Source organism: Bison bison, unplaced genomic scaffold (assembly GCF_000754665.1).
Source record: "Bison bison bison isolate TAMUID 2011002044 unplaced genomic scaffold, Bison_UMD1.0 scf7180017864525, whole genome shotgun sequence".
NCBI lineage: Eukaryota > Metazoa > Chordata > Mammalia > Artiodactyla > Bovidae > Bison > Bison bison.
In genome coordinates this window covers 1,694,091-1,714,524 of record NW_011495076.1, presented here as the reverse complement: position 1 = coordinate 1,714,524, position 20,434 = coordinate 1,694,091, and the positions used below count along the sequence as shown (strand labels likewise).

The following is a 20,434-nucleotide window of genomic DNA, read 5'->3' as shown; positions in this document are numbered from 1 at the left end:
CGAAGAATTGATGCTTTTGAACTGTGGTGTTGGAGAAGACTCTTGAGAGTCCCTTGGACTGCAAGGAGATCCAACCAGTCCATTCTGAAGGAGATCAGTCCTGGGTGTTCATTGGAAGGACTGATGCTAAAGCTGAAACGCCAATACTTTGGCCACCTCATGCGAAGAATTGACTCATTGGAAAAGACTCTGATGCTGGGAGGCATTGGGGGCAGGAGGAGAAGGGGACGACAGAGGATGAGATGGCTGGATGGCATCACCGACTCGATGGACATGAGTTTGAGTGAACTCTGGGAGTTGGTGATGTACAGGGAGGCCTGGTGTGCTGCGATTCATGGGATCACAAAGAGTCGGACACGACTGAGCTACTGAACTGAACTGAAGGTCAGGCATGAACAGTATGGTTAAGCCTAGGTTTACTCATGAACACTCAGGGAGACCTGGGTTCAGTGCCTGGGTTGGGAAGATCTCCTGGAGAAGGAAATGGCAACCCACTCCAGTGTTCTTGCCTGAAAATCCCATGGACAGAGGAACCTGGTAGGCTATAGTCTATGGGGTCGCAAAGAATTAGACACGACTGAGCAACTTCACTTTCAACTTCGCTTTACTCATGAACATAGATTTTTAAATTCCATATATACTAAAAATGACTCCATGGATCTAAAATACAAAAGAAAAGATTAGCAACCCAAAAGTAGCCATATGCATGTGTATGTGTATGTATATATGTATATATGTCATGAAACTGAGTGAATCCAAAGTAGGATAAAGCTAACAAAATCCATGTTAAGGCACAATCATAAACTGCTGCAAACTAAAGGCAAAGAAAAAGTTTTGAAAACAGGGAGAAATGGGATATTACCTTTAGGCCCAAACAGATTTCAATCACACCAGACTTCTTTTCTATAACTATGGGAGCCAGAAGGATGTGGCACAGCATTTGAAAAATGCTGGAAAGAATTGTGAATGATAATTTACATATACAGTGAAAGTGTCTTTTTGAAATGAAGAGGAAGTAAAACGTATTCTCAGATGAAGGAAAACTAAGAATTTGTTTTTAGCAGAGCAACCCTTAAATGGAAGTCCTTGAAGCAGGAAGTAAATGATGAGAGAAAGAATCTTAGAACATTCAGAAGAAATAAAGGACAACAAAATGGATACACATAGGTGTAAATATAATTGACTATTTTGAGTATTTCCTTTCACGTGTTTCCTTTTAATTTTGTTTTTTTTTTTTATCTAGATGTTTGAGTCAGGCTTTTCATTTATTTTTACTCTAATTTTTACAAACTTTTTATTTTGCATTGGGATATAGCTGATTAAGAGTGTTGTGATAGTTTCAGTGGAACAGCAAAGGGACTCTGCCATACATATACATGTATCCATTCTCCCCCATTATTTTATTGATAAAAGTTTTTGAGGACATGCATTTTCTTCTGATCACTGTGTTACATACATTCCTTAGTTTCTAGTATGTAGTTTTCATTACCTTATTTAAAAAAATTTTTTTTAATTTTTTTTATTTAAAAATTCTTCAAGTTTGTGTTTCCCTTTCACTTAGGACTTGTTATTTGAATGTTTGTTATTAATAATTTCCAAGAGAAAGAGCTTTTTAGTCTTCTGACTTCATCTATTTTGTTTATTTTCTAGGTAATTCAAGGTAGTGCTTGGTTTTTTGGAACAATCATTTTGAAATTTCTGACATCTAAAATTTTAGGTGTTTCAGACCATGTAAGTACTTTCTAGTCAGAACATTAAGAGTTCTGTAAATGCATAGTTGGAGAAGACTTTGAAACCATCTATTTTAAAATGAAACCTCTATATTTTATGGAGGCTGAGTACCTTCTTCAAAGTCCCAAGCTGGTTATTGGCAGAGTCAGTACTAAAATCCTGTAGATTTTTTTCAGCCCACTAAGAAAAAAGTACATTAATGAATGGTGACTAAACCTTCTTGGAAAAATTATGTTAAATAGTTGGTTATATTTTGGTTAAAATACAAATAATTTGTTTAGCAAGTTACTGATTCATTATAAATGTAAATATGAACAGTCTGTCCTCAACTTTGAAGTATAGAACTCAAAGTTTTATTTATAATTAGACACTAAAGGTGTGATTTGATATCTTTAAAATTTTCTTATATAAAGAATATGATAAAAATTCTGTATCTTTTCATCTTCTAGAACATATATGGACCACATCCCTAATGTACAGTGTTTCTGTCTGTTTTAAGGCTCATGCCTCAAATGATGGCTGTTTTCAAAGATAAATTCCTATCAGCTAATTTGTTTAGGGAATAGAAAGCAGTGCATGAATTTAACTTTTGATTTTTAGCACTTTCTGTTTGGATAGAAGATAGATAAGTGTATCATGCAATAATCTACCCTGAAATTTACCATATCAGGTACTCTCCAGTTAGAACCCTGTCTGCTGATGAAATTGCTTCAAACTTAACAAGGGATTATCATAGTTAACTCTCTTAAAATGACAAGTGCTATCATTATCCAGTACAATTGGCCCTATTAATGGTAAATGAAATTTCAAAATATAAGGATTTGTCATTTACTATTAGCTCTGCATTATGGTTTATTAGGTTTATTTGTCATTCTTAAATTTTTATTCTTTAGGGGATGTATATTTTATGGTAAACTTTATTTAGGCATCTCAAGTTACTATTAAGTTGATCTGTGATTTTCTTTCTTGACTTGCCCTACATTGTCACTCAACTCTTTACAAATCCTAAAACATACACACACACATACACCCTTGGTATTCTTAAGTGACTTCTATGTGACAACTGTGAGAAAGACTTGAAACTAAAGTGGCTTGGTTAAATTATCATTAGTCACCAGCCCTACTCTAAATTGGAAAAATAAAGTTTAACTGTGAAGTATGTTTGGTACTGGTAGATAATGCAATAATGAGTAATTGAAAACCATAATCATCGAAGTTGATATAAATAATTTATGTTCTTGTAAAGTAATTTGAATTACTGCTTTGCATACCAGATATTTTTCTTACCTTCTAAGGATGCAGCGTAAAAATAATTGTCTCACCAAAGTAAATAATAAATGATCAGTAGAAAATAGTTCTACATTGGATTTAGTTGATGGTATTTATTTTAAAGGCCTTCCAGACCAAGTAACTAAATCAGAGTGGTATGTATAGTTGTTGTAATTCTCTTGAAGAATAGCTTCGTTGTTAATGGCTTCAATGTATGTCTGAAAAATTCAAGAAGCACCAAAAAATTGTCCTTAATGTATGAGGCTTTGTGAAAATGACAACACACAGAAAATTTGTTAATGATTTACAATATGTGGTAAAAGGGGTTAACATGAAATGTTTTGTTCTTGATAAATGATCTGATCATAAAATTTCATGGTCAACTGCATGGTGGTTTGTGCCCAGCAAATGTTGATTTTAGCTCATTCTTTATATTATCATCTTATTTACTTATTTTTCCTGACTTCTTTTTCCTTTTCATTTCTCTTGATATTTCTATTTTTTTTCAATTTTTTTCATAACTCAGCACATAATGGGGTTCACTGTATTTTTTGTTTTCTTGAAGGGGCATCCATGTACCATGGATATATCTTCTCTGTAGACATTATTACTGCTGCAGCAAATCAATTATTATTAACTATAATTATTTTTATAATTTTAATTTTTCTTCCAGATTCGCCTGAGTGACCTTATTGCCGCCAGAATCTTAAGATATACAGATTTTGATACCTTAATTTACACCTGTGCTCCTGAATTTGACTTCATGGAAACAGCGGTATGAATGATTCTTTTATTTTTTTCCTTTACAGGTATGATGAGTTCTTGCTCTTAAGTTTCTCTTTAATCTGAAACTCAAAAATTTTATTTAGAAACACCCAGTTTATTTATTCTTATCATTTTTTATGATAACTTTTGCTAATAATATGGCCATTCTCATCTAGTTTCGTACATGTAAAATCAGTAAACAGTGGCCCCTACCAGGGCAAGTGCACAGGATGTGACCTATGGTCAATTACTATTATTGCAGTTCAGTTACTTTTCATAATCTAGGTCAGTTGGAGGTATGAGAGCCTTCAGGAAAAATAAACCCAAATTACTGTTTTATTTTTTTAAAATTCAATTTTCTTTCACTTAATATCTCAAATATTACAAAATTTTATAATAAAATGTTGCCAAGTAAATATGCTAGTAATCATATATTATTCTCTTATCTGTCAAATCAGTCATACATTCATTCAAAAACAATTATTGACCATTAATTATCTATGAGGCAGTTTGTAATAGGACTACAAAGAGTTAAATAACTTGGTTCCTGCCTTTAAGAAATGTATCATGTAGTTAAGTGGTAAATCACTCCCTATCACAACTCATGAGAATTATTTAGCTGCTGCTTTTGTTTCAGTATTTATTTATACTTACAGTAATTACTTTGGAGAAGGCAATGGCACCTCACTCCAGTACTCTTGCCTGGAAAATCCCATGGACGGAGGAGCCTGGTGGGCTGCTATCTATGGGGTCGCACAGAGTCGGACACGACTGAAGTGACTTAGCAAGCACAGTAATTACTTAGTCTTTCTCCCTTGTTAGTCCTATAGTTTCACAAATGAAAATAATAGAAACTTAAAGCCCAGGAGATGATAATCTAGGGCCCAGGGATCAATAAACACACATTTTAAAACTTACTATTATATAAATAAAGGAAATAAAACTCAAGAAAGGAAAAAATAATATCCATAGCTAATTTTGCTTTAATAGTTTTTATCATTATAATTTTTGATATATTTGTGCAACTCATTATAATTTTGATTCTTATGTTAGAATATGAAACTTGATAATATATATTCTGTTAATGACAAAGATATCTTTTACCTTTAAGAAATCTCATTGTGACAATTTGACATAGACTTTTATAGTAGTATAAACTTTAATAAAAAATGTTTGGAATAATTTGCTATATTTCAGACGCCAGTGCGATATTCAAAGACATTACTGCTTCCAATTGTTGTGGTGATTACTTATGTTATCTTTAAAAAGGTATTTAAAAAATTTTTTTACTTGCTTTTGGGTTTAAGACAAGGACTTAGGTTAGTGCTAATAGCTCAGAATTCTGTCTTACTTTTAGGATGACTCTTCCCCTCCCTGAAACCTTTTTTTATTCAGATTTTTCTTTATCTCACTTTATATGGAGTTTTTAATTTTATTTATTCTTTCAAAAGAAGCGTGTCAGTTACCCACTGTCTGGTAAGAACTATGTTAACACTGTAGGTACGCTGGGGTGAATAAGACGAGTCCACCCTCTCTGGAAACTCACAGTCTGATCCAGTGGGAACAATAAACAAAGAATTTCCCAAGTGATTAGATAATTGCAATTGTTATTAGTACTAAAAAAGAAAAGTAGAATACATTTTCAGTATCTTTCAAAATAAGACACATTCGAAGAAGTCTTCATCCATTTTGAAACATGAATAGAAATTTGTATAGCCATTAAAATACCATTCTCTACTGTTCACTGTTTTCACACACAAAAAAGATAGTATTATCACCATAGAAAAGCTAGTGTTTAAAATACTACTGGAAGATTTTCTTGGTCTGGGAGTAGTTTATCTGAAAGCCTGGTTAAAGACAGTGGGTCCTCAGTTTTTTAGCAATTTTGAACCGTCTTTATTTATATCATTGAAAAATTGCCCTGCCTTTAGTCAGTAGGTGTTTTATGCTTTTAAGCAGATAGCAGTAACATTATTTCTCTACTGTCACAGCAAGTTGTCTCTACTTCAGCTGGTTCTGTTGAAGTCAGTATTCTATATTTAAAGTCAAATTGCCTATCTTTCTATGTAGTTTCAGATCCCACATTTCTTATTATTTTGTTTTCACATCGAAGATGACTAATTTATGAGTGAGAAAGACATTCCCTCTACATCTGTGCTGCTTCACCCCTGGTCTAGTTCCCTAGGCACCACTTGGAAAGTGTCAGGATAGACAGAGGTGATGAGAGGGAGTGAGTAAACCGCACACAAGTTTGCTGCTCTCCCTTGCTTTGACCCTGCTTAGCTCAGTCGAGATTAGCCAATTTCTCTATTCCATCATGTCAGCTTCTGTTACTCTTATGAGGTCCCACTTGGAAGTACTAATGCAAGAATTAACTATTCAGTGGGGGAAATATCCAGCACAGGAGAAAATGACAGCTAGATCTACTATTAACTATTTTAAAAATAAAGATATAAAGCCTCATAAATGTAATACTAGCCCCCAAACATACCACAGCTCAAACCATGTTTGTGCAGTAGCTGGCATGCAGACACACGTATCCCCAGACATATACACAGACATAACCATCTCCACACGTATACACATATATACATATACACAGACATAACATCCCCACACGTATACACAGACATAACCATCCCTGCAGCCATTAAAGCTTAACTCCACTTTTGCATCCACATAAATGCCTCAGTCTTTATTTGTCCTGTTATGGCTTATTTTCCACATCAGGGATACTTCTGATGTTCATTTAACTTTTCACTTGTGTGAAATCTCTTCTGGGAAGGAAAGGAGCAAGACATGTGTAGTATGATTCTACCATGACACTACTGAATCTTAGACTCCTATAAATGTGTGTGTTCTGTTGTCTGTACCTTTGAATAGGCTTTTGCTTGTCACAAGGAGTGTAATCTCATTTTTGTTATTTGAAACATTCTTCCTTGCAGGATGCTCTTGGATCAATGAGAGAAGTTAAAAATTCTAAACTTAGATTTAACATTTGAGTCCAAATTTTATTATGTATTTTTTCAATGTTTATCTGTGAGTTATAAGCCACATATCATGCAGAGTACAACATTTTAAGTTCTTGTAAATTTCTTGTCTATAAATGCTGCTGAAACCTCTTTGGCCAACGTTAGCTTCATACTCATCTTTACTCCTCCCTCTCTCATCATTAGCTGATACATCTTGATAAGTGCTCTTAAGCCTTCTGTAGCAGTCACTTCAGGCTGAGGTAGACCAGGGAAGCAGGTACGCCACAGCTAATTTTATAATAATCAAGAGTTTGAGGTAGGAATATAGTCTTTGTAGACAGAGATAGAGAGAGAGTCCTAATTTCTTAGAAGTTTGACATAGCCTCTGAAATACCTGGAGAAACCTGCCTCCTTTGTGGAAACCAGTCCCCCAACTACAGCTCACTTGCATCTAGTAAAATATAAATTTAAACTCCAGTCAGAAGTTACCCATATATAAACCTTAGAATTTTAGACCCAAAAGATTTACTCTAGTACCTTTTATTTTCATAGAAAAGGAGGTTACAACTTCAAGATACTGCTTTCCTAAGGCAGAGCTGGAACTACATTGTTCCCAAGGACTTGTTTTAACAACAAAAATACTTCTTTCTAGTAGGGATGTCTTTGTTAATGAATCAGGGCATTTTAAATACCACTTAATTCCTTAGACGTTTCATCAATTTGATTCTGTTCACAGGCTTTTCGTGATATTCTGTGTGTCTTGTGTGCAAACACTTATCTAAGGTAATTATATCATAGTTGTTTTTAATATTCAGTTATTAAATAACTTACTATAATATCAGTTTTCCAAATGAATGTACATTAAACTTCACCATTACGATTACGAAAGGAAACATGAACCAAACTTAGATTTCTTCTTCTTGGAAAGAAAAAAAAAAGACTGTATGATGGCTGTGTCTCTTTTATGTATTTGGACTTGTTTTGAAGGATTTATATTTGTGAATTAACTCAAAGTTTAAATTGGTTTAATTTCATATACCACTACAATTTAAAGTCAGTAAACAGAAGTAAGCTGAAGTTATTTTTGGTGATTTTTTTTAACTTTCAGAGAAAGCAACTTGCTTTTCTGAGTATTCATGGAATAGTTTTTCCTACATTTATGGTTAAAACTGTTTTATTACATTTATTTGTGGTTTTAGTAGTTACTAGAATTATGGTATAAACAAATACAAGCAAAATATAACTAAAGCACACACTGTTATAGGACATGAGAAGTAAATTGTGAGGAAAACTTCATCTGAGAAAAAATTTTAACTCAGATTGCATTATATTTGTACATATAGCCATTAGATTTATTGTTTTTTAATAAAGTTTATTTTTTAGGCCAATTTATATTTACAGAAAAATTGTAAAATTAGTGCACAGGGCTTCCATGAACCCTATGCCCTCTGCTTATATTTTCAGTAAACAACTTTGTATGGTAGCCAGAAGAGCTAATTAGAATCTTATACTTGAAATGGTAAAATCTTATTTGTTGAAATTGTTTCCAAATCAAGAGAATTAATAGATCCACTCTACCTTGTTCTGGTCAGATGGAGCCCAGAGGATGTGTCTTGACATTCTAAAAACAATGTTTTTAGAGCTCTGAAAACTATTCATATAAGGAGTGCATTAAGAGACTTGAGATATTTAATTGAATAATAGATGATGAAGGGGTGCATGGCAAGTGTGCTAAGCTACTTCAGTCTTGAATGACTCTTTGCAACCCTGTGGACTATAGCCCTCCAGGTTCTTCTGTCCATGGGATTCTCCAGACAAGAATATTGGAGTGGGTTTCCACACCCTCCTCCAGGGTATCTTCCTCACTCTGGGATCAAAACCATGTCTCTTATGTCTCCTGCGTTGGCCAGTGAGTTCTTTACCACCAGTGCCACCTGGGAAGCCCATGATACATGGCTGCTGTCTCAAAAAAACTGAGCGGGTATGGTGGCTCAGTCAGTGGTAAAGAATCCACCTGTCGGTCATGAAGAACCCCTGGAGAAGGAAATGTCTCACTCTGATATTCTTGCCTGGAAATCCCATGAACAGAGAAAGAGGAGCCTGGTGGACTACAGTCTTTGGGGTTACGAAAGACTTGGACATGATTTAGTGACTGAAACAACAACAACCATGTAAAGGACAGACTTGAGGGGCAAGTGGGTGGAAATGAGGTCTTTCTTGGTGATTACATTCCTGAAAGTTCTGGCTCTCTATGGGTATCTGGGCAGAAGGGTCCTTTAAACCACAAAAATAGTACAGTTGACTGTTGAACAACATGGATTTGAACTGCGTGGTTCCACTTATTTGCAAACTTTTTACAGTAATAAACACTATATTATTACTAGATCTGTGGTTAATTGAATTTCAGGATACAGAGGGACCAAGTATATGGAAAGCCGACTGTAATTTATACTCAGACTTTCAACTGCACCCCTCACTGTTGTGTCGTTCAAGGGCCAACTGTATGCTTATGGTGATACAATCAGAAAAAACAGTATATCAAGAAAAGAAGAAATATTCCCGTCTCTTAGATGTATTCCTCAATTAGTGCTGTTTATAAATGGCTTAGTTTGTATCATTGCAGTAAATACTTCTGAAAGCACAGTGTATTTTTTTTTACTGGTATTACTCTGTAACTTTCCCTTTATTTAGCAGTTTCTCTTGGGCATCTTGCTCATACTTCATAGTAGTCCCCATGTTTTATTTATTCATTATCACGAGTGACTATCGTGTACTTAGCCATTCTCACATTAGTGGAGTTTAGATTATACTTCTCTTTTTGTCATAACAACCAATGCTATGAGTAATTACCGACTTTATACACATTCATTTGGACACTTATTTCAGTATTTAGAATAGTTAACATATTTGAAATGGGACTGCTGGGTCATAAGCTATGAATATTTTACAGTTTGATGGATACTGAGAGAATAATGGTGAGAGTGTCCATGTCTCTGCATGTCTGTGAACACCAATGTTATTAAGTTTTCTTAATCACATTTTCTTACTGGTAGTTTTTTAAGAAGTAACTCATTTTACAAAGTGAAGTGAAGTTTTACATTTTTACCAGTGAAGTACATCTTTCCATATGTCTGTTGGCTATTTGTATTTCTATTTTGTCCATTTGAAAATTTATTTATGGTGTCTTTTTATAGTATAGACAGTAGTCTTTTGTCTGTTATGTGTATAACAGGCTTTACTCTAGAATGTCAGTTTGTAACTTATTAATGGTCAGTGCTCTATAGAAGATTAAAATTTCTATACAATCACAACTGTACACTCTCTGTTTTCTGTTCATTTCTGCGCTTAGATACACTTCCCCACATCAGTATCATAAAAATAGTTCCCCATATTCTCTTTCATAGTTTTTTGCAAAATAAATATGTGTAAAGTAGATAATGCAATGATTTGATATTCATAAATTTTGTGAAGTGATCACCACAACAAAGTTAATTAACACATTCAACACATCTATCAACTCACAGAGTTACTGTGAGTGTTTGTATGTGTGTAGATACTTAAGGCCTACCGTCTTAGCAAATGCCAAGTATACCGTGCAGTATTATCAAGTATAGTCACTATGCTGTACATTGCTTCCTCAGAATTTCTTCATCTTATAACTAAATGCTTGTACCCTTTAAGGAACATCACATCATTATGCCCAGTCCCCAGACCCTGGCAACTGCCATTCTGCTCTTTCTTTTACGTTTTTGGGGGTCACTTTTAGATTCCACATAGGAGTGATACCATAAAATATTTGTCTTTCCCTGTCTGCCCTATTTCACATACCATAATGCCTTCCAGGTTTATCCATGTAGTGGCAAATGCCAGGATTTCCTTGTTTTTCTTTTTTTTTTTTATGGTGGAATAATACTCTGTTGTATTAGAGTATACACACATGCCACATTTCCTTTATTCATTGTTGACCTAACAAAATAATTGGACTGCCAGATAATTTCTTCAGCAAAATTGGGTTTATTGGGGATCAGCAGAGGATTGCACTTTGAGGTTTACCACCATGGTGAGCCACATGCAAGTCCCTGCACAGCAAGGAGAAGAGAACACTTTTATGGAAGGGAAAACAAAGTTGTGAGAGCTATAGTAAACAAAAAAGTTCATGGCTTTTCATTGGCTGACTACTTGCCAGGAAAGAAGAGGAATCCTTATTCTTCTTGTTTGACTCTTCTATTGTTTCAGGGCATGAAAGTGCCCCCTTCTTGTCTCCCAACTCCTATTTAATTGAGATTTCCATTTTTTTTTTTTCTTTCTCCCTTTTGATCAAGACCTTTCTCTGAAAGCAGCATTGATCGACAGTCAGGTTTTCCAGTTTCAGTAGCTTTCTGTCCCTTAATGCCAGGAAGGACTTTTTCTGTGTGTAGTGTCTGCAGAGGAAAAGTATACTGATTAGAAACCTATTGAGGACACATGCAAGTAACAAAGAGAGATGGGAAGGAGACCTCTCAGGGACTTTTTATCTAAAGTTTATACATTATCAAGATCTTAGATCTTTGTGATCATCTAAAGTGCCATGTCATCCTCAAAGGTTTGATGATAAATTTCCAACAGGCCTGATCTGGATATCCTGGGAAATCCTGTACCTCGTGTTACATTTTTCAACTTAGGCTGATTCTCCTGATTACACACACACACACACACACCCATGCTCACCCATGCTTTCTTTTTACTTCCATTTTAGTGGGATATTTTTTGTCATCCATTCACTTAAAAGTGTGTATCCTTCATGCATATCCTTAAAACTAAAATGAGACTCTCATAGGCAGCATGATTGGGTCTTATTTTTTATCCATTTAGCCACTCTTTGTCTTTAGAGAATTTAATCAATTTATACTTAATTATTAATAGATAGGGATGGCTTATTTTTGCCATCTTGTTTTCTTTCTGTTTTGTAGTGTCTGTCTTCCTTTCATGCTATCTTTCTTCATCATGTGATGATTTTCATAGTGGTATACTTTTATTCCTTTATCTTTTGCATATCTGTTGCACGTTTTTGCTGTGTGGTTATCATAATACATCTTATAGTTATGAGTCTATTTTAAGCTGATAACAGCTCAACTTCATTTATATATAAAAATTCTGCTTTTTTACTTCCCTCGTCCCCATTTTATGCTTTTGATGTCACAATCTATATCTCCTTATATTGTGTATGAGTTAGCAAATTATTGTAGCTATATTTATTTTTTAATGCTTCAGTCTTTTTATACTAGAGTTAAGTGATTTACACACCACTATTACAGTATTACAGTATTCTCAGATTGACCATATAGTTACTTTTACTAGCTAATTTTATGCTTTCGTGTATGTTTATGTTACTAATGAGCATTCTTTCATTTCAGCTTGAAGGACTCTCTTTAGCATTTCTTATAAGGCAGGTCTAGTGATGATGACTCCTTCAACTTTGTTTTTCTGGGAAAGTCTTTCTCACCTTCATCTGAAAGACAGCTTTGCTAGGTAAAGTATTCTTAGATGGCAGATTTTTTTTATTTGAGCACTTTTAAGAATCCCAGTCTCTCCTGGCTTGCAAGGTTTCTGTTGAGAAATCTGCTGATAGCCTTACAGGGGTTCCCTTATATGAGATGATTTTTTGTTTTCGAAGTTCATTTTTTGCTTTTGACAGTTTTATTATATCTAGTGAATTTGCAGTGTGTGTGGGGAGTTACCTATGAGCTTCATGTACTTGAATGTCCATATCTCTCTCCAGAGTTGCAGATTTTCAGCTGTTATTCTCTAAATAAAGTTTCTGCTCTATTTATATAATTATTCATGGAAATTTTAATCTGAACACTCAAATTTTTCTTTAGCTCAAAGGATATTCTCTTTCCCTCTCTCTTTTGCTTTAGCCTCTCTTTTTTGAACATCTATTATTATATTTATCATATTTTTTATTTCTTTTTTCTCTTCTCAGAATTTCATGAATGCATCTTCAACACAACTTTCAGTTGTGTACACTGCTATTTGACCTTTTTTTAAGGTTTTAAATTTGGCAAATTAGTTTTTAAAATTATCTCTGAAAGCTCTTTTTTATTACAGCTTGTTTTATTTGTATGGATACAGTGTTCTCTTAAGCATCTGTGAAGATAATAATTGGAAATTTCATTTAATACTCTTATTACTTACATTAACACTTTCTTGAGAGTTCATTTGCTCATTTATCTTGGTGTTTTTCTTCCATCCTATTTGTTTCTCATGATTTGATTGTATACTTATATTCTAAATTAGTTACTAGATTTATTTGTATCCATAGTTATTGTTGGGGTCTTTGGTGATTATAATACTTACCTACCAGGCCTCTTCCTTACATGCAATCACTCACTACAGGATTCTGTTGTGACTGACAGGTTTCTGGACATGTGGGAACCCACCCATCCACGCCCACTTCCACCCTTGACTGCAGAAGTCAGGAAGGAGCTGCAGTGGTGGCAAAATAATTGAGTGATTTCAGTACTCTTCTCAGTGGCCTTCCCCTCACTACTCTTTTTTTTTTTTAAATCTCTGGATCTGTGTGTGCCCCTGAACTTCCTTATACTTCATACTTTCATATTTATACTGTCTTACTTCTCTTGCCAAACCCAAAATCCATATGAGAAGGCCTTTTATACTACAAAGCTTTGTTATAAAAGTGAAATATTGTCTTTACAACGGGAAGTAAAATAAGCAGTCTTGTACCTCTTCCCAATCTAACACAAATTGTGGAGAATAAGAACAGGATCTGTTCTGTTCACACTGTGTTCACTGCATAGTGTCTGGAATACAGTAGGTATGCCATAAAATTTTAGTAAATTTTTAGACGTAAATATTTAGAAAATTTCTAAAACAACTTTTGTGGAACTAAAAATATTTATATGCTTTACCCAAAAAATTTATTCTAGAAATTTATCCTAAGGAAATACTCAGAGATGCTTACAGAGTTTTAAGTGCAAGGATGTTCATATTTATAATTATGAAAAATAAAAATAACTCAAAAGTCACAGCAGTGCTTATCTAAAGCATAATATATGTATGTGATTGAATATTTAATAAATGTTCTTTTTATTATTTATTTCTCCAAAGGGAGTATTTAGCAATCAGTAAAACCCATTTTATCTTAACCAAAGAAGAGCATTTTGATATACTTTAAATAGAATGACTATAAATCATGCCTTTTAAATTTCCATTGTTTTTAGTAATTTTTATCTAATTTAGTAATTTTTTGGTAGAACTTAGTAATTTTTACCTAACAGCTTTATTTATATATTAATTTATTTAAAATATAAGAACAAATAAGTGGAGGTTCATTCTGATATAATCATAGTATAATGAACAGTCAGTTAATAGAGAATATTTTTGTTTTATTCCAGAAAACAGCTCCTTGAACATGGTGAGGTAAAGCTTTCATTTTAATCTCTGCTAGATTTGTGTATTATATTTAAGTTCAAGGATATTCACAAAGGTATAACCTTGCTGCCCATGTACCATCAGCAGTGCTAAAGTGGTTCAATACTGATAGTAAATTTCTGCTGATCTTCCCACTTTTTAAGCTGCTCTCAATTTTGAAGAGTAGTAAGGACTTTACAACCAGAAAGCTGATTTATGACCACTGAGTATAATTAAATTAAATTACCTTCATTCATTCATTCATTCAACAATAATAAACATTAATTTCTAGCCCGCTGAGCCAATCAGCTATGGGCCATCAGGGTAGGTACTGTGACTGGTGACTTTGCCACACACAGACTTGATGGTCAATCAGTTATAATCTTAGCAGTGTTATAGGATAAACCAGATAGTATAGCAGTGTTCCTGCTCTCAGATACATCTAATTTTTCAGTGGAGAACAAAACAGGATAGTCTTTTTTTTTATGGTGCTAAATTGTTCTGCAATAAGAGAAAAAATAGCATGGGCTAGAAATATGATTTCCTAAGTAATAGAACTTTGAGTCTGAAGGGACAGGTCAAATTTACATGAAAGGACCACTGATTGTGAACTTAATAGGAATAGCTTATGATGATAAACAATGTGTTTTGAATAGTTACTATGTGCCATGTACTGTGCTGTTTGAATCTCATAATATTATTCCCACTTTGCAAATAAGAAAATCATGTTAATTAAATGATATTAGCTGTTAAAGATAAATGATAACATCAAAATGACTTAACTCAGTGGAAGTTTAATTCTTTGCTCACATAAAGTTAAAACCAGAGTTTCGGATTAGCAGGTCGTTCTCCAACAAGCAGTGTTTCAGGGACCCAGATTCCTTCCACCTATGGTTCTGCCATCTTTAATATGTGGTTTTCAGGCTTGATTTGTACAAGCCAACAAAGAAAAAAGAACACTGCACACTGGAGGCTTTGTAAGAGCTACCCCTGGAAAAGAGACAAATATCGCTTCCTGCTCACAGCCAGAACTCAGACATATGGCCACACCTGACTGCCAGGGAAGTTGGGAAGTGGAATCTTGCTGTGTTTCTAGGAATAAAAGCAAAGAGTCTCTGCCAAGAACTGGAGACCTGGAGAAATGAAACAGTTCACCTAAGGTCTCACAGCAAATTTGCAGTAAATCTTCCATTTATCCACTGCCAATCCGTTTCCAGCGCTCCTAGAGGAGTGGTCAGCACTTTCTGCTTCCTATGTGCCAGGTATTTTGGTTGGGGAGGGTAGTTATTTACATACTTTTATACTTTCATTCTCACAACAACCCACTGATGTAAATACTATTACTTTTTATTTCACAGATTAAAAAAAAATGTTGCAAAGAGATGGTCAGTAACTTGCCTAAAGTCAGAAAGCTAGAGTGAGCTGAGCTTTGTAGAGCCAAGTACTATGAATCCAGGCAGTGTAGCAACAAAATCTATGCTGTTTGTCATTCACTCTGCAACCACCTAATTCCATAAGTATTCCTTAAGTTTCTGCCTCCCTTTTTCACATTAGTTTGCTACCTTCTCATTGTCATTCATTTCTCCATTTATTTTTATTTTGCCCACTTTTCTCTTTTGTGTTAATTCTGTATATTTATCCATTCAATCTTTATTATGTGCCTACTATACACCAAGTTTCTACTTCTATGGAAATGAAGGTATATAGTAGAAGGAAAAAATGAGAACATATAAGTATATGTGCAATGACAAAGGGAGATATAAAAGTAGTACAGAAGAAGTGATTAAATCTGTGTGGAGGGGATGTGGTAGTTGGAGAAAGGTTTTTAAAATGTATATAGAGGAATAGCTAGCTGAAGACAAAGGATGCACGTGTGCAAGGAAGACAGAAGGTAATGAATTTATCTGGTTTAGCTCAGTTCAGTGACTCAGTTGTGTCCAACTCTTTGTGACTCCATGGACTGCAGCAGGCCAGCCTTCCCTGTCCATCACCAACTCCCAGAGCTTGCTCAAACTCATGTCCATTGAGTCAGTGATGTCATGCAACCATCCCATCCTCTGTTGTTCCCTTCTCCTCCTGCCGTCAATCTTTCCCAGCGCCTTTTCCAATGAGTTGGTTCTTCACATCAGGTGGCAAAAGTATTGAAGCTTCAGCTTCAGCATCAGTCCTTCCAGTGAATATTCAGGACTTATTTCCTTTAGGATTGACTGGTTTGATCTCCTGGACGACTCTTAAGAGTCTTCTTCAACATCACAGTTCAAAAATATCAGTTCTTTGGCACTCAGCTTTCTTTATGGTCCAGCTCTCACATCCATACATGACTACTAGAAAAACCATAGCTTTGACTAGACAGACCTTTGTTGGCAAAGTAACGTCTCTGTTTTTTAATATGCTGTCTATGTTTGTCATAGCTTTTCTTCCGAGGACCAAATGTCCTTTAATTTTATGGCTGCAGTCACCATCTGCAGTGATTTTAGAGCCCAAGAAAATAAAGTCTCTCATTGTTTTCATTTTTTCCCCATCTAGTTGCCATGAAGTGATGGGAATGGATGCCATGAGCTTAGTTTTCTGAATGATGAGTTTTAAACCAACTTTTTCACTCTCCTCTTTCACTTTCATCAAGAGGCTCTTTAGTTCTCTTCGCTTTCTGCCATAAGGGTGATGTCATCTTCATATCTGAGGTTATTGATATTTCTCCCTGCAGTCTTGATTCCAGCTTGTGCTTCATCCAGGGTGGCATTTTGCATGATGTACTCTGCATATAAGTTAAATAAGTAGGGTGACAATATACAACTCGATGTACTCCTTTCCCAGTTTGGAACCAGTCTGTTGTTCATGTCCTGTTCTAACTGTTGCTTCTTGACTTGCATGCAGGTTTCTCAGGAGGCAGGTTAGGTGGTCTGGTATTGCCATCTCTTTCAGAATTTTCCACAGTTTATTGTGATCCACACAGTCAAAGGCTTTGGCATAGTCGATAAAGCAGAAATAGATGTTTTTCTCAACTTAGGCTTTTTCAGTGATCCGACAGATATTGGCAATTTGATCTCTTGTTCCTCTGCCTTTTGTAAATCCAGCTTGAATATCTGGAAGTTCTCATTCACATACTGTTAAGGCCTACCTTGGAAAATTTTGAGTATTACTTTGGTAGTATGTGAGATGAATGCAATTGTGCGGTAGTTTGAACATTTGTTGGCATTGCCTTTCTGTGGCTACGGCTGAGTTTTCCAAATTTATCCATAGATATAAGGCAGATCAGTGTTGCTGATGGATAAAAATCACAAGGTGGGAAAAGTAAGCAGCATTAGACTGTGGGAGCTTTGTATGCAAAGAAGCTGGACGTTATCAGGACCTTGTTGTGAAGTTGGAGATGGTGTGGTCAGATCTGAGTTTTAAATACTTTAGTCTGTTGGCAGTAAAGAAGATTATATATTTTTTTTTTTGAAAGGCAGTTATAAGTCAAGCTGACCAAAAAGAGGACAGTGATAGAAAATCTCTAATTTTTTTTAAACTAAAGTGGGTATGTTAAACTCCTAATACATAAACAGATTTAAATTTCTAAAAATAGTAGATCTTATAGAAGGAGATGATAGCTTTCTGGGCAGTACCAATGTGAAGTCTTGTGTCTTCCTGGCACCTAATCCTACTCCCACTTGTGACTCACACTTGATAAATCTCTTTGGTTTGGGATGGAACTATTTTCACCTTGACTTCCCTGGTGGCTCAGATGGTTAAGTGTCTGCCTACAATGCGGGAGACCCGGGTTCGATTCCTGGGTCGGGAATATCCCCTGGAGAAGGAAATGGCAACCCACTCCAGTATTCTTACCTGGAAATCCCACGGATGGAGGAGCCTGGTTGGCTACTGTCCATGGGGTCACAAAGAGTCGGACATGACTGAGCGACTTCCCTTCACCTTAAGGGATGACAGGGTGTGAGAGGCAGAAATGTTGACAAACTCTGAATGTGATATGATAATGAAAGGTTGTACATTCCAGCTTGTTTCAAAATTAGGTGAGGATTTTGAATAAATCCTTAGGATACTTTTTTCACCAGGGAGTAAGTTCTAAGTTCCTTGCTTTGTGCCAACCCTCTGAATCAGGGACAGTCTGCAAATCTCAACTCACTAAATGAACCCCTGGGTCACCTCCCTACTGTCATGATATTATTAAAGTTTGTTAGATTAGTGGAGTCTATTGTGATTTTTTACTCATAATTTAATGTATTTGTGTTTTATTTGTTCCATCATATTAGTTAGTTTTAGCCAGCTGTTCTATGTTACGAGCTTAGAAATTAATGAAGGAATACATAGTAATTCACAGGAAAGAAAAAGAAAGAGATTTAGAAACAATATTTAGTTCCGGAATATCATAATACTGTGAAGAACTTGTGAAAAGATGGGCTAGGGAGAGATAACATTTAGAATAATTAACTCCTGAATATTCTTTTGACCTACTCATACCTCATTTTGAGCATGACAGTCAGTATTGCATCAGACTTCACTTTTGTCTAGTCCCTAATTTATTATATTTTGTGGTTACTTTATATTAGATCCTTTATATTTAAGTCCATTTTATTTTGTGTTTTATATTATAAACAAAGTTTTTCTGTTATAGCCAGAGGGCTTTATATGACATACAGCTGAAGGCATATGTCATAACATACAACTTATTTGGAGCTATTCAGTTGAAAAACTGAAGTGATCCAGAATTTGGGGGAGAAATTACTTCTTTTGAGAAACTGGTATTGAGTAATATATTTTGGGAATCCATACACTTCTGTATTCACAGATTAATAGAACTATATTGTTGAATAGTTTGTTGTTTGGAGAGAAAGCATAAGTTAATAGTGCAAAATCATAATTACAGTTTTTAGATAATTGAGAACTGAGATGCACCAATAGGTGTGGAAGTTACAGGAAAACACTAGTTCAGTTTTAGAAAAGATTTTCTCACATATATACAGCATCTGTCTTTATAATAGGTACTCCTATGGCATATTCCTATCCCGGAAATGGTGAATATTCTGTTCATAGATTTATAGAAGTGATCCCTGTTTTGGGTAGTTGATTAAAGTAGATGGCTCACATAATCTACCAATCTGTGATTTAGTGGCCCTCCACAAAAGGACCTATTTGGGTGTGAAATGTGTAGGTTTCTTTTCTTTCTCCAAAGCATGATTCAGATTTTGTTCAAGGGTGAGTCTGACTAAGGAAAATGAAGGGTTGATTTTGAAATAAATTTTCCACATTCCAAACTTGGGTTCAAGAATTATTTTAAAAAATTAAAGATTTCAGTTTTTAAACATCATTTTAAAATGAAAAAAATAGCTTTAGGTACACTTTTTGTCATTCTGTTTTATTTTTATTTTATTTTTATTTTAATTGGAGGCTAATTACAATATTGTGGTAGTTTTTGCCATACATTCACATGAATCAGCCATGGGTGTACATGTGTTCCCTATCCTGACCCTCCCTCCCACCTCCCTCCCCATCCCATCCCTCAGGGACATCCCAGTGTACCAGCCCTGAGCACCCTGCCTCATGCATCAAACCTGGACTGGCAACCTATTTCACATATGACATGTTTCAATGCTATTCTCTCAAATCATCCCACTCTCGCCTTCTCCCACAGAGTCCAACAATCTGTTCTTTACACCTGTGTCTCTTTTGCTGTCTCATATATAGTATCATAGTTACCATCTTTCTAAATTCCATATATGTGCATTAATGTACTAATTGGTGTTTTTCTTTCTGCCTTACTTCGCTCTCTATAATAGGCTCCGGTTTCATCCACCTCATTAGAACTGATTCAAATGCATTCTTTTTAATACCTGAGTAATATTCCATTGTGTGTGTGTACCACAGCTTTCTTTTTTTTTTTTTTACTTTTTTTTTAAAATTTCATTTTATTTTTAAACTTTACAATATTGTATTGGTTTTGCCAAATATCGAAATGAATCTGCCACAGGTATACATGTGTTCCCCATCCTGAACCCTCCTCCCTCCCCATACCGTCCCTCTGGGTTGTCCCGGTGCACCAGCCCCAAGCATCCAGTATCGTGCATCAGACCTGGACTGGCGACTCGTTTCATACATGATATTATACATGTTTCAATGCCATTCTCCCAAATCTTCCCACCCTCTCCCTCTCCCACAGAGTCCATAAGACTGTTCTATACATCAGTGTCTCTTTTGCTGTCTTATATACAGGGTTATTGTTAAATCTTTCTAAATTCCATATATATGTGTTAGTATACTGTATTGGTGTTTTTCTTTCTGGCTTACTTCGC

The 20,434-nt window shown here is 35.1% G+C and overlaps 1 protein-coding gene across 1 annotated transcript in view; it reads left to right on the top strand.

Moving 5' to 3' along the window:
- The window catches only part of DPY19L2 (dpy-19-like 2 (C. elegans)), a 92,281-nt gene that overhangs the window by 56,672 nt on the left and 15,175 nt on the right, over positions 1–20,434 (top strand). The window contains exons 13-17 of the mRNA XM_010831143.1: positions 1,651–1,731; positions 3,674–3,775; positions 4,963–5,034; positions 7,474–7,520; positions 14,132–14,156. Of these exons, the coding sequence (XP_010829445.1) occupies positions 1,651–1,731; positions 3,674–3,775; positions 4,963–5,034; positions 7,474–7,520; positions 14,132–14,156 (327 nt within the window). The remainder of the gene's footprint in view (positions 1–1,650; positions 1,732–3,673; positions 3,776–4,962; positions 5,035–7,473; positions 7,521–14,131; positions 14,157–20,434) is intronic.